At 35.1% G+C, this 15,757-nt stretch overlaps 1 protein-coding gene across 1 annotated transcript in view; it reads right to left on the bottom strand.

Moving 5' to 3' along the window:
• Window positions 1–14,784, bottom strand: part of LOC103778943 (contactin-5-like) — a gene marked incomplete at its 5' end in the record, with an annotated part of 33,603 nt that extends 18,819 nt beyond the window's left edge. The window contains one exon of the mRNA XM_008946561.1: window positions 14,665–14,784. Within this exon, the coding sequence (XP_008944809.1) occupies window positions 14,665–14,784 (120 nt within the window). The remainder of the gene's footprint in view (window positions 1–14,664) is intronic.
• Window positions 14,785–15,757: the final 973 nt, after the last annotated feature.

Raw genomic sequence — 15,757 nt, 5'->3', positions numbered from 1 at the left:
CTGCTGAAATGAATTTATAGTGTGAGATTTTGTTTACTATAATTTCTTAAATGATTTTTGTAGATCTGTTTTCTGTTTAACAACACTAATTGCTAAACTATCACAATGTGATGTACTTCAGTGGATGAAGTTGGAATACTGACATATCAGCAATTTTGTTAGTGCTGTACTGTGGTTTTGGAGATACCATTCTGATGCACAAAATGTCAGTACCACGGTAATGCAAAAGTCCTTCTGTCATTGTGGGTCAGAAAGAAATCACTCTTTAAATATTGTAACGAGCTGTGCTGGAAGCATTCAGATAGCACCAACTACTCACTTCTGTGTTTTTTAATGAATGTTTCCCAGATTTGCTTCATGGCTTTTCTCCTGGGAAATTGCTTGTTTTGTCTGTTTAAGATGAAATTTCTGGACAGCCTTTTCATCAGTCCTGTGAGATAAGTGGTATTTTCAGTGGCAAGTGAAGATGTAACAAGAAAGCCGACATACAAACTCTTTAAGGCCTCCTTAAACCTAAATGTACAGTTCATACAATGGTTAAATAATACATCTTCAAGGGCAAAGCATGGTAGCACACATCCCATATTTACAATTCTGTGGAGTTATGGTGTTTGTACAAGAAATAAGTCTGTTTTGAGTTGTCTTTTTGTGATGCAATGGGAGATAAAGTACTCCATCTCCTCCACTATCCTGTTGGGAAAATATATTTCCCTTCCTCTGGTGAGGATTTTCTCTGATTACTCCAATTCCACAAGATGGCAGTACTTGATGAATAAATGGTACTGATGCTTGATGACAACCAAAATCTGAGATAATCTGGGATTTTTAGCACCTCTGAAGAAGTTGCCTCTTCTCCTTATTTTTATCAATAAGTAGCAAAAAATGCACTCAGGCTGAATTTACTATACGGAGCTATAAACCATGAAATTTGCATGATGGCTTTGCTTTACCATTCAGAAAGATTCTGTTTAAACAAAATAAAATATCAGGAAAAATACGTTCCTGTGTCTACTCTGCTGAAGATATGAAACCTTATTTTATTTTAAGCCCAGTTTTCACCTTTATCATTCCACTTGCTGCTGGGATATTCTGTGTACCAGCCACAGAATAAGGGTGCAACATGCAGCACTCTCTAATGATGGAGAACAATTCACATTCAGAGGAAGGAAGGCTGCATTTTAGCTAAGATGAATTATAACAATGGGTTGTTTCTCCAGCACCCCACCACAACCAGATAAATAATTTTGGTGCATTTCTTTGTGTTGATGTGGCTTATTATCAGTGCTCATTAATCCTCCAAGAAAATATTTAATGAAGGTAATTTATTTGTTGCATTGTAATACACCCACATAAAGCAAACAGATATTGTCAATTTATCAGCTAGCAATAAAATTGCTTCGTTTCTGCTCTGCGGGCTCTGTATCTACTGCTCAGTTACATGAAAGACAATTCTACCAATCACATTTGTCTTTGTTCAGATTTAATTACACTGATAAATACCCAAATATTTTCTTATAGCCATTCACACAGCCAGTAGCGAAAAATATGGTAGAAAAGGTAAGTGTACTGACAGGACAGATCATGTACTGGAAGATACAAGTCATTACCATCATACACAGCCAATACAGTCTCATTTGTGCATTTGACACGTATGAAATATAGACAGTCATTGAAACATGTAAAGATGGATGAAATCTCTTTTTATACGTACACTCTTTAAAGAGGCTACATAGCATACAACAAAAATAGGGCTTCTGGAAAAGGATGCTATATTATTATGTATATTTGACTGTCACAAGCATGATTTTCGTATTTAAAAAAAAAAAAAATTTGTTCCAGAAAGATTCAAAATATTGTGATATAAATGAACTAAAACCCACAGGTTCTTCAGGCTCTTCTTATGCCCTCAGGCAAGATCAGATATTCTCAGCCCAGCCTTTAAAAATGTGCAGTAAGTTATATTCCTAAATTTAGATCTTCATAATAATGTATTTCATTGCTGAGTTAGTAATGAGACAATTTTCCTTACTATTTCTGTATAATTCCTTTTTTTCCAATACTGTTTATTACTTATTCAACTTACCATATTGAAAGCGTTGAAATCACTTTAATGATGACCTATATTAAACTTTTACAGTTACAATGTAAGACCATTATCTTCATTTTCTCAAGGCTAGATCAGCCAAATCTCTTCAACTTTTCCTTAAAAGTTCTGATTTCAAATCCTCTCCTTAGTTTTATCATTTTCATCTCTGCTGCTTTTCCACATCTTATAATATATGACCAAAAGCTGGACATGGCATTGTATGTGAGACATTAAAACTATAGGGCATTGGAACAATAGTCTCACATACTTTACAGGTAGCAGTGTTTTTAGTATGTCCTAGAACTGATTTTTCATTTAATTAAGTAGAATTTTCTGTAATAGCAGTATTTTTCTTAACAAACAATGGTGTTTAATCACTTAATTCCCTTTAATCTACCTGTAAATTTATCTTTGGTAAGTGTAGTTATCTGCACTTTGCTGAATTTTGTGTTATTTGTTGCAAGTCATTCCTGCAATGAACGGATGCTTTTGATTTCTCATTCTGTGCTCTGCAGTGATTGCAATCTTTTGCAGCTAGGAACCATTAATAAATGATAAATATTACTTTCCTTCCACAAGGCCACTCAAACTCTGAACTAAAAAAATTCAAATTTTATATAATTTGTTCTTGACTATGTTAGATATTTCTTAACAACTCATTATCATCTTATTGCCTACAAATTCAGTATTCAGTATTCTGTGACAATAACTCAGAACTCAAACTCAGCCTGACTATAGGCCCTCCTTTATGAAAAAGAGAAAAGGAGAAGAGCAGGGAAGAGAAGAGGATTTTATTTTCTTAACATATTTTCAAATAAGTTTTGAGATACCATATTCTCTGTAACCTTTTCATAACTTCAAGCCATTCTATCAATATATATTATTGTATTATATAAGTAAAGAAAATGCAGAAAAGATGTAAATTTATGGGGAAAAGCTGATGTTGGAAACAAATAAATTGGCAATTAGGATTGAAAGAATTTTTTTTTAAGGAAGAAAAAAAATGGAAACAGAAAACTCTGACCACAAGGCAAGCAAAATAAGGATTTAGAAATCTTTTGAAAGCAAATAAAGGAATTCTAACAACTGCAGTACTATTGATACTCATCACGGCATGACTCACTGGTAAACTCTGATTTGGATAGCTCATTATTATTAGAATCTTTTACTTGTGATGGAAATGTATACAATGTACAGTAACAAAAGTTCATTATTTCTTAATAACTTGAACGAATAAGAATCCTGTGACAATGACTATTATATGAAAAGTGTGGCACTGGAAAATAATGTGCATATTTAATGCTCAAGAAAACACTATATAGAACATTTATTTGAAATTATTTTCTCTGGCAAAATTTTTAAAAAAAATCAAAGGTTGTTGTTTTTTTTTCACACTTTATATCTCCCTTATTCTTTGATCATGGTATAATACTTGATTTTCTCTACACTTTAATGGCACTGGAGTAATAGTTACTGTAGTATTATCTACTTCTTACCTAAATCTGCTGCAGAGGTGAGCACAATAAAAAGTTATACTCCAGAGCAGTGTTACCTGCAGTGAACCCCAGAATCCTGCACCCAAGTGTGCTGCTGCATTTATGAAATTTCATTTTATGTCTACTACAATTACATCAATAGATTAATGCATTTTGAAGGCATAACTAGGACATTCATCAAAACAAAGGAAAAAAAAACCCTATAGTAATAATAGATTAGCAATCATCTAAATTTGTGGCATATCGCTCTTGCAAGTGCAAGAGTGACATTATCTGTTTTTCAGCTGAGAGATGCAAAATGTCTGCATCCCTCGCTTTCCTCTAATCATTGTTTAGCAACAGAATTTGCTAATTGCTCTGTTAAGCAAATTCCGCAATTTGGCTGAAAATACTCACCAGTACTCCAGTTATCAGAATACCAGTCACTCAAGAAGTTCACATGTATGTTTTGGTTTGGCTTTTTGTACTTTCGGGAAAGCAAGCAACTTAAATTTGTTGCTTTATCCTTAATTCACCTTGATTTCTAATGCTAGGAAAGATTAACAGTAGAAGAAAGATTTATTTAACAAGATTTAATTTCAGGCTTCTGGGCATAGAAATTAAAATAAAAGTCTTCTGCAGTTCCAGTTCATACTTCAAAACACAATCTTTTCTAACACCCTTCACCTCTCTTTACATGCAGTTGTTGTCATAGGAATTTTATTGGTAAAAACTAAGTACTCAGAGTTTGTAGAGTTGCCTTTGTATGGCTGCACGTATTGAACTTTAGATACACCTCACTGTCTCTCTGCTTTGTATTCGTTTGGTACTACGTCTTTTAATATAAATTTAAAGGGTTTTGCTGGGTCCATCTGCAGGTCAGTGGTTGGTGAATTCCACCATGGCGATGGCAGGATGTGATTGATGACTCCTCTTTGGGCCTGCTCCTTTGCTCTTATGATATTTATTATCCTAAGGTCTCAAATCAAGGGCAATACTATTATCACCACTTGTATGTGGGAAAAATGAAGAAGATGGAAAGAAATGACTCCCCAGCAGACATGAATCAGGCCATAGTCAAAGTCAAATCTCTACAAATAAATAAACCTTTTAATTGCTCACCCTCTCCTCACCAGCTCTTTTCATATTTAAAGAAATGCAAAAACACAAACAAAAAAAATTATGGCAGACAAATCCTCAGGAGCTGTATAGATGAACATCAGAGACAGGTAAGTACACCCTCAGCCCCTCTCTGAATTTGGTTTTCAAATGATAAAAAAATAATTAGTGGTGTAAATCACATAATGCCCCAGATACTCAAGGTCTAGTGTTCAGCATCTTCTTGGAATATTTACTAGGCTTAAATGTACCCAGGAATGGATCCTCCATTAGATCTTTCTGAACACAACTGAATATGTGAACATTTGCTCCACAGAATAACACAAAACCAAATTTATAGTCCCCAAAAGACAATTTTTAAATATTAAGAATGACAGTGACAGATGATTTTTTCCACCTTAATTAAAAAATAACTCAAAGTGTATATGAAGAGGAAGACACATGTCACATTAGCAAACTGCCCTAGAATGCTGATAATGCTGTTCAAGCATTTTCTACAAATAAATCACTACAAATAACCTCAGCAACAATCAATCACTTAAAATTTAACAATGTAGGGACTCTTACCTGTTTCTACATACAGACAATACACTGTTGAGTCCCTATGCACATTGTTCTGCACTACTGGAAACCCAGTGAACTGCTTCCATCCATCTTCTACTTGTCACATAATTGTTATTCAGAGATAATACATAGCCTTCTGTTTTCTTACTTTCAGCCTAGGGCAGTGTCCCTTGATTATAATCTCTCCTTCTCAGTGCCTCAGCATAGCAGTCAAATGACAACTGATATGTCACATTATATACATATATCACATGGAAAAAAGAAGATATTTTTCCAACTGTCCCTGATTTTTTTTTTTTCCTAAAATAAATGTCATTATTCAAGTAATGCAAACAACAGGCAATTCTGATCCTTTTTGTGCTGCATACATGCATAGTTTTCAGAAGACTAAGTTTTTCAAAGCCCTTTTTCTTTAAGGCATGAAGCATGATGTGGTAAAATCACAAGATCTGGAGAGTAAATCAATGCAATCTTAATCTTTTCTTGACATTTTCTTTGTGGATCATCCTCTCTTATCCTCTGTAAAATGGATAGTGCTCCTTCCTTCCATCTTGCATTTGTGGAGTTGCATATAGACTCCTCAGGATTTAAACTATATGATAATTTGCTAAACTCCTAAAGGACCTTGTGGTTCTGCAGGTAAAGCCAAACTGAGAAAAAGTCTTCATCATTATTATCTATATCCTTCTTTTCATTCTCCCTTCTTCTTCCTGAATTTTTATCTCTGCAGTCTCCAATAGAAGACTTTTTTAGTTATTGAAAGAGGAAAATACCATGAAAATTAACGCTTCAGTAAACCAATAAATGAAGTGAAATTTTCCAGTTACAAATTCTCCACTCGAGGGTAATAGGATCAACACAACAGGAGTTGTATTATCTGGCTAATGAAGCCATCAGCAATGATTTTAACAATATTGGAACCTAGCATGAGAAAACAGGAGATAGATGTTGGCAATCAAATTATCAGAATTAAGTGTAGTATTAATTATTACATTGTTAAAAAGATGGAACTGTGATAAAAAACAAGTCACTTTTCCAATATCACTGTTCTGGAAAATATCTTTTGTTGTTAGAAGTTAGGGGATGCACATGTGCTGCTGCACAGGGGTTTGGATTTGGCTTTAATCGTTCAGAGTTTTATCTGAAATCTATGATATTATGCTTATATCTATTCAGTCATTTTCTCTTTGAAAAATCCATTGCCTTTAACATTTGCTGTTAAGTTATAACTACCTTCATGCCAGTTACAATTGTATTGGGTAGGAGAAAAGAACATAAATACACACAGATATATCATTCTAAACAATTCCTAGTTTCCCCCTTGAAAAAGATAAATGAATACTAGCTATCCCAACTAGAATTGTTTTCATACTGCTTCAGTTATTTGGAACAATCTTCCTGAACCTATTAAATAAGGTTATATAAAAATCTATGTTTCATTAGGCATTGTATCACCTCAAATGGTTGTAAGTTCACTTTCACATTGTACTTACAAAATAAAGAATAACTGACTTTATTATATAGGGAAACTTGTTAATGTTATCTCATAGAACTCAAAGCAGTTCAGTCCAAAGCTTTTGCCTTCTGAATCAAGACCGAGTTTCCAACATTTTCAGTAGTCATCTCTATTTGATTCAGGGTCGAATTCAGGTAGAATTCAGAATCAAGTCTAGTCTGGGAATAGTTACATTTTCTGAAAACTCCACTGTTTCAATCTTTTTTTTTTAATCCTTTACAATTTTCCCACAGTCATAATAGAGAGAAAAAGCTAGACCCCAGACCCTTAGTAATTAATAATTTCTCATCTCTTCCTCCTTCTTATGTTTCCTCTTGTTTCAGCTGTCTGATCAGGTTTGTGTTTCTGGCTTCTTCTCCTTAGTTACATTGATTAAGGTGCAAACTCTCACTCTATTCTTTTCTGTGGTATAAAGTGGAGAGGTAATTGGGATTAATTAGAAATTTACCATGTTAAACAAAACAGTCTTTCTGACATCTAACTAACTGACATGTTTGTAAAACAGTATTGTTCCAGCCACCAGCTTAGTAAAACATCAAAACTAAAAAGCAAATGGATTCTAATAGGAAGGTTACTATGAGAGGGTCAATTTTGTGAGACCTGTACCTCTGTGACTGTAGCTGCTGTATGCTACCCCAGTATTAAATCTACTAATGCTTGGCGCCTTCTGGTTTAGAAGTTATATAGTTTGTGCCATACCAAAAGTTTTTGCAACACTATTTCCTATTTTAACTGGTATGTTTACAATACTAATTGTAAGCATGTGGTTGTGATACCATGAACATACATTTCTGTTACATTTGGCAGGACAATGCTGCCTTGTTTAATGACTGAACTGAGGGGTTCCTGATAGTTATGTCTAATTTGTTGAGACATCTCAGTATCAGACTAGTAACTTGTCTCTAGGGAAGAACAGCTTTCCCAACACACAAACTTTTCATTATTATTGTCCCATTTTTCCAGCTGTAGACAAATAGCTACATACAGCTGCTGCCTGAAAGGCAATAAGCAAGAGCCTGAGGGCCAACATACTCAATGGATTTTTAAAATTAATTAATCTCCCATGCTTCCTCCCTCTTCTCTTGGTATCTCCTTTCACCTTGATTCTTCTGAACTGGCAGCTGGGATAATATTTGTTGACAATAGTGTGGCTGTGAAATTATAGCACACATGCCTTAAGCAGAGCCCTGTCAGGGCTACCCCTTCATCCAACGTTGTGTGCTGCTCTAATTGGCCAAGGTCAACTGGCTTTCTCCCATTATGCTTTCATAGTCCCTGAAGGGAAGAACAGCTCAGTGAGTGATCCAGTGGTCCTAGGGACACTAAACTTTCACTTTCTAGTGTAGTTTAGTATATATTTTGTAAGAATTATTAGTGGTTTTAAGGGGATAGGGATGATTTAGCAACAGTGATAACATTTGGAAACTTTTTTTTTTTAAATCCCAAATTGCAAGTTCTTTGGGAGATCTTACTACAGTTGAATGAATAATGCATTTCTGTTCATTTATTATTTTGAAAATTATTTTTTAAAAAAGATAAAACCTAGCCTTCTATATCAAGAAAGTTTAAATTGATAATAATTATTTATCCATATGCCTAGTATATAGACATTGCCTAGAATTTGGGGCACATGCACATCATTAAAACATAATTAAGATCTAGTAACACAACATTTCCAACAGACTGGGAGTAACTCCTTATTGCAAACTTAGATGTTACAATGTTATCCTACAGAAAATTCTATTGTTCCCAGACTCTTAAATTTCATAACCTCAGATGCATTCCTTCAATAAGATTGAGGAAGGAAACCTTGCAAAGTGCTCCAGGGAAGTCAGCAGCAAAATTACTCCTCATGTATTGAGTAATGAAAAGACCATAGAAGAAAAGAGAAGAAGTTAATTGTGTTTGTTCATTCCATAATGAAAACTACAGGCATAGTCATCAATCAGTTGCACAGATAAAGAATACAGATTCCTATACTGAGCTGTGTCAGGGGCCATGGACGTTCACTTTAATGATAACACACATGGTAATTAGCATTACTAGAGAAGAAAGTTTCAAAAGACCTCTAGTAAAAGTGATAGAGAATGCAAGAGGGAAGCATCTTCCTAGTTCTTCTAGGGAAAAATGTGGGTGAAGAGATGACATGACCCCATGGAATTAACCCAGAATCAGGAGAATTTAAAGGACTATGAACTTATCTTCTAACACTTTTTTTTCCCTTTTATCCCATTACCAAAAAGCAAAGTCTAAGCTTTGTTAGCATTCAGTAAAAGTCAAGTAAACATAATAATATAGTAAAGCCTAAGAAGGAAGTGTATGAGCCCTTCAACTCGTGATTGTTAACTCATTCAGTTAACACTTGGAGCTCTCAAACCAGTGGTTTTGAAACACATATGTACATTAGGATCATTTAAATGTTATGAACATGTGACAGAATTTGTGCAATCTTACCTTCTATGGATGATCTATTAAGGGTATATTAAAAATGTCCTGTTAATTAGCAATCATTTTCTAATTCTATTACTTGTGTCCTATTTCTGTTACTCAGCATCACACTCCCACAATGAATTAAGATGAGAGAAAAACAAACTATGGCATGTAATTGCAAGAGAACCATCACTGTTGAGATGGGTATCCTGTATGCCTTCATACAGATCACCTCACTACAGGTCAGCTGTTTGCAAAGTCTGAGACACATATTTAGCTTTCATTTTAGTACTAATATAAGTCTTAAGGGAAAAAAAAAAAAAGCCAAATCCTAAACTTCAGTGTTCCTCTAAATCTCATTGTTACTAGTAGAAGGATTAGGGAATTAGACATTTCTACTTTCCCAGAAAGCTTAGCAATTAGGAGGAGATGATAGTTATGTCCTGTGAATGTGAAATGTTCTGTCCCCATCACCAGTTGCTATTTGCCTCTACAAAGTATTAGTTGAAGGTGCCAACTGACCAATAAGTTCTGCTTAGGTTCAGGGAGAGCCATGGTTAGATCACGACCTGTCCAGCTGCTGTTTTGGGAATACTGCAAGTGGCCAGTACTTTGAAAGGAACCAGCAAAACGTCCTTGTTCTCAATGTGAGAGGAGAAATGTGACTTTCACCTATACACTGGTCTCTCCTGGAAGCAAATTATATACCTTTCTCTGTTAAAATTGATTTGAAAAGTCAGATTTGAAAAAATATATAATACAAAAAAAAAAAAAGGATGTTACATTACTGTTCAATACATACAGAACGATATTGATATCAGAACTTATCAGAACTTAAGATCAGGAAGAAATCTCTCCTGTAGTGACAGGTTAGCATGGTGATGTAGCATCCAGTCATGTCTAGAGAGAGAGGTTGAAATTCTGAGTTCTAAGTCCATGCAGGCTTCCTATGATTTTGAAGAAACTGGTAATGGCTAGATACACATAAATACAGAAAGCCTCCAATATTGTGCACTGAAATGCCACTGTTAGGTGACTTGATCCTAGGGCTGAATCCATAGAGCCTTAAAACAACCTTGTGAGCTTCATATACATGAAGTTAGACATATGTGAATTGCATTCACAAAAGCCAACTTAGTAAATGGAGAGCCAGAGGGTGTACGGATGCCTTCAGATAGAATTTGCTGTGTCCTGCATGCAGATATCTGAGTCAATTGCCTGTAAACAAGCTAATGAGTGTACTGAGGGCAGTCTAGCCCAAATATAACAATCTTGTTATCATAACTAATTTGCTTGGAGAAGTCTACTCCTAACAATTCTGTATCTGAGTGAGATCATGTAGAGCCTGCCTTATTATTACTATTTATAATTTGGGCAGTATGGGCCTAACCAGGGGAGTTCTAACTAGAGAACTACTGCACTTCAGTTGGACTTGGTTTCCTACTTGTAGTGGTGCTGCAGTCCAAAACTGCAATTTTAATGCAAATGCAGCTTTTGAATTCCTTTTGCACACCTGAAAAAGTGAGAAGTGATTAGTTTGTGCTTGCTTTCCAATTGGTTTTCTATGTAGGTCCAAAGTACACATAAACAGGACCTCAGAACAACTTCAAAAAACATTTTTTGGCATGACTTTCTCCAATTAATATGAGGACTAGGACAGCTAGGAAACAGAACAAGACAAAACCTCCTGAACCTTGGTAGGAGTTTTATTTTAGCAGCTTGCCAGTTTAGCAACACACTACACCAGCATTCAGAAGATACATGGGAAGGACTGTGATCCCCATTGCACAGGCATTAATCATGTTTGGTGAAGCATTTCTCATGAAAACTACAGATTTGTACACTAAAGGGAAGACAGAAAAGATACAGCCTATAGCACAGTTTCCAGATTGGGTAGGATCAGCTTTGTTCTTCAGAAAGAGATAAAAAAAAAGTTATAGTTTAGCATCTTTACAGATGTTACATGCTTTGGAAAGATTATGTAGCAGTGGTCCCTCCAGACAGCAGAGTCCCTGTGAGGCAGGCGGGAGCACACATCTGCCTTCCCCTGCGTGCCTCAGTGCTGTTCTCATTCTAACAATGGGAATCATCGTTCCCTATTAAGCTCACACTGAAAGCTTTGAATAAAAGCCTTAAAAAGCTCAGCTGAAAGCATAAATTCTGTGGGAAACATGTAAATCTGGATGAAATCTTCCATTCATTTCTAATCTTGCTATGGTAAACCTCGTAATTAAGACGATTAAATGACTGAATAAAACCCTATATTTACATCCTTTAGACTACCACAATAAAAAGCCATAATCCTGTTTATGGAAAAAAGCACTAGAGGCCTTTTAAAAATGAGACATGAAAGCTTGTTATTTATGCAGTTGGTAATTAATTAGCAAAGGCACCTAAGAGTTAACTGTCTAGGAAACCCATCTTGGAGAAAAAAACTAACAAGGGGTGAGGAAGAATCAAATGCTGTTTATGAAAGGGAAAAAAATATAATTAAATGTTATGTTTATTATCAAGTTATGCACGGTAATTATATTTCACAAAGGTCAACTTAAGATCTGCAACAACAACAAAAATATTAGTGGAAAAGCTTCTGAAATAGATTCATTAAAATGATACAGAAATTACAGTGAAGTCACAGGCAACATTTTTTTTGAGTGATGGTCCAGGAAAAGCAGGAGGTGAGAATCTGCTGGTAGCTATTTGTCATAAGGAATCTGCACAAAACCCTTTTTATTGAATGTATTTTCCTTCACCATTCTGAAAGAGAGGATAATATCTCTCCCCAAAAAATCCCTCATTTTTCTGCTCAACTATTTCTATATAGGTTAACAAACTCATTTATTAAAACCAATAAATAAATCTCTCATCTTAATCTGTGCTGCAAATATTCTGAATATATTTAATAAGTGTCTTATTTTTTCCTTGTTTTCTCTGTAAAATATTTGGACAACAATCTAATGAAAACCTACATGAATAATCTATATATATCACAAGTTTGTGGTTGTTTATTGCATTACCTCTTGGTAATATATCACAGCATTAATAAACCAGAAATCAAGTATACATATGAAACGTTTTCTGATTAAATTATTGTCAAAAGAAATTAGTGTAGTACTTTTACAGTTGGTGGTGCTTTGTAAAGACTTTCAGACTTTTCTAGAATTGCATCTGTAAAAATGGGATATAGGTATTATTCAATCAATAATTTACTTTATCTTCTATTTGAAAACTTGTTAATAAACCTACATCTCTTATAATACAGTGTTCTTTCACTAAGTCATCTTTCTTTTCCCATGATGATACTGTCACCTTCTAAACGGGTTCAATCCTGAAATTCTTAAGCAGGTTTATAAGTAGCTATTGACTTTAGAGATTGAGGAATGGGATTCTGTTGAAGGATGAACTGCTTATGAGGTTGTGAAGAATGATTAGGTTTGATATTGTATCATGGATTTATCTCCTGGGATAAGTAAGTGAAAATTATTTCTAAAGGTGCTGATCAATGTGAATAAATCAATGTAGTGGAGCTTGCAGTGTTCATCCACAAAAAATTCTCTATCATCAAAAGATCCCCATAACTCATGATTTGTTAACATTAGGTGTTTACACATCTGAAACATGCTTTAAATAGTCTTTAGCTTAGATCTATCCACTACAATAGCTTAGTATTCACTTGTAACTTTATCTCCCAGGTGATTTTAAGGGTCAAAATTTCTTACGATTGTTTAGAAAACAATATCATCTTTCCAAATGAGACACAGAAACTATAATGGAGTATCCAGAAACTGAATGTGTTAAAAAAACAAATAATAAAAAAAATATTTTTTAGATTTTTCTGCATACAAATCCGTGAAGTTCCTCTGGCCTGCAAAAGAGCTTTGTTGGAAGAGAAGTTTCATATTTGCTGCTTAATTTCAGAACCGAATTCACACACTTCCCCCTCAAAGTTCTACTTTCCACAAATTGTCATCTTTCACTAATGCCTTGTACCATATTGTCACTGCTTTGTGATTTACTGTTGAAATATCACCAGACATGACACTTTTTATAGGGTTCATGGAGGTAGCTCTCCCCTTTCCCATGAGACTCAAACTACTGTAGAAATACCACTTGCAGTCACATTGCAGTGCCACAAGGACTTGCAGTCCCCGCACTATTTTCCAAGCAGGGGAAGCTGAAGGGAAATTGAATGTGATTCTGTACTACATGGCAAACAAAAGAAAGGGAGACCAATTCCCCTTCCCATTCACATGAGGTTGTGTCTATATCTGCGTATCAATGCAATGCTTCAGCTTTCACTGATTACTCCTCTACACTGCAAAACCTTTCCTGGCACAACTATGGTGATGAAATTATGCCAACAGAGGCTCAAAATATTTTTTTTGAAGTAATTTTCCTGCTGGCATGGCATAGCATATCAGTGTTCAAACAACAGAAACTAAACCAACTGAAAGGCTGTCTGTGAACACAGTAGTTTCCACAGCAGGGGTTTTGCTGACTGACTAATGAAAATAAAAGATGCTAGTTTGTCACCATCAAAGACAATGTGTATATAACAGTAGAACACTGTGTTAGAATCTGTCTAAATAAAAGTTTAAAACCATCATTTTAGGGAAAAAAATGATAAACAGTTTGATGACATATCAGGTGTGTTTTGTGTAAAGACAGCTGCTAAAAGGTATTATATGACTACTTCACTATTGATGCCCATCTATCCTTACAGTCTCAGTCTGGGGAAATCAAATTCAGCTGTGGTGTTGACACTGTCTCTCAGGTTTTCTGCCTGTCTTTTCCCTCTCAGTTTACTTACCATAATCAAGCTTTAACATCATGCACTCAATTCCAACATATAGACACTGTAGTGTCAAACATAGAAAAAGTTTTAAAGGCGACCATAACAAGAGAATTCACCCAGAAGAAAGAAAAGCAGAGAAATGGCCAGCGGATAACAAGTGTTAATTGCACGCATAATTGTCATACAGTAAAAACAATCATTCTGGACTATTTCTAACTTCTAGCAATGATGCAGTTTTACTGGAAACTAAGCTATACAGCAAGAAAAAGCAACCAAAATCACGGCTGTACTACTGAAAACAAAAGAAAGCTTCTATTAAAAAACAGTATCTTGGCATCGACATTTGGAGAAATTTTTGAAGGCTTCTAAGCTTTAAAAAAAATCTATCACCTCAAGGCAGTATATTCACCACTGGTGGCACAAGATGCTATTGTTGTTACACTGAAGTTTTATACTGGGAATAAGACAATCTTGTAAAAGAAATTCTACCGCTATTCAGTGGCATTTGCAGTATATAAGCTTTAATTACTCCTTTGATACTCAAAAAAATTGTCAGCAGAGTGGTGGAGATTTTATTTTTCAAGTTCTGTAGTCAAATACATATTGTATCTAAACTACTGAGCATCCAGTAATGAGCAAACTAAAGACCAGCGTGCATACAAGCTGCAGCCTACTGTACCTGGTGAATGAAGAGGAGGGGAGCACATCAAAACGACTCCTTGACCTTCACGTACAGAGACAGCACTTCTTGTCCGACCACTAAAATTCCCCAAATCTGTCAAAAGAACAGAGCGTTTTACTTAAAAGACAAAGATTTTAAATTTTGTGGCTACTCTGACATAACTTTTATTTCCTCTTGTAAAGCTGACAGCTCCTTTTTTTCATACACTGATCCATAAAAGGAAGGCCTTTATTGCAAAAAGTTCCCTGTTTCATCAACATTTTGTTACTTTATATAGTGCACTCGGATGCAGTATTGAAGGAAAAGTAGCAGACAACATACACACCATTCACAAGAACATTTAGCAGTGCTTTCGTTTCTTTCTTACCATATCCTGGTTATGTTTTTGTTTTGTTTTGTTTTGTTTGTTTGTTTGTTTGTTTGTTTTGTGTTTTTGTTTTGTTTTGTTTTGTTTTGTTTTGTTTTGTTTTGTTTTGTTTTGTTTTCACCAGTAGACATGATTCATAAACAGTAAAACAAAGAAAAATAAAAGTGGAGAGAACACCTAGGCTAATATTCAGACTGATGATGTTATTAATGTCATCTGGACAGTGCACAGCACATTGTGATGAGAAGGGAAAATTAGTCACATTGGCTCTAAAACTATTTCTGGTCTATAACACTTTTTTTTTTTTTTAAATACTTTCCTTTTGATTTCTCTGCGGTTATAAACACAATCCAGTTGTGGGTAAAGATATTTTCCCTCCAAAAGTTTCCCTTCAGCAAGGGAATAGGAACATTTCACTTTTTGTACAAAAACTTTTGAATGAGGCTGTAGGGTGCTGCTATGAAGAGTTCATTGTGTTTATTTAAAGCCTCTCAACCAGAAGATCCAATTACTCCGTTTACCACAGGGAGCACTGCACCTGGATTCATATTTGAGGTGGATAGCTGTGCTCTAGCATGTGTATCTGTAGCAGAAGAGATATGACAGCTCAGTTCTGTCATCAGGCTGGTGCCTTTATCCATTCCTCAGTCTCAGTGATCCCATTTAAAGGCCTCCTTTCACTCAGGGTTTTTCTAGAGATATTTCTCCCTGGTGTGGATCAAG

Source organism: Merops nubicus, unplaced genomic scaffold (genome assembly GCF_000691845.1).
Source record: "Merops nubicus isolate BGI_N331 unplaced genomic scaffold, ASM69184v1 scaffold10198, whole genome shotgun sequence".
Classification (NCBI taxonomy): domain Eukaryota; kingdom Metazoa; phylum Chordata; class Aves; order Coraciiformes; family Meropidae; genus Merops; species Merops nubicus.
This window is presented reverse-complemented; position numbering and strand designations above follow the sequence as displayed.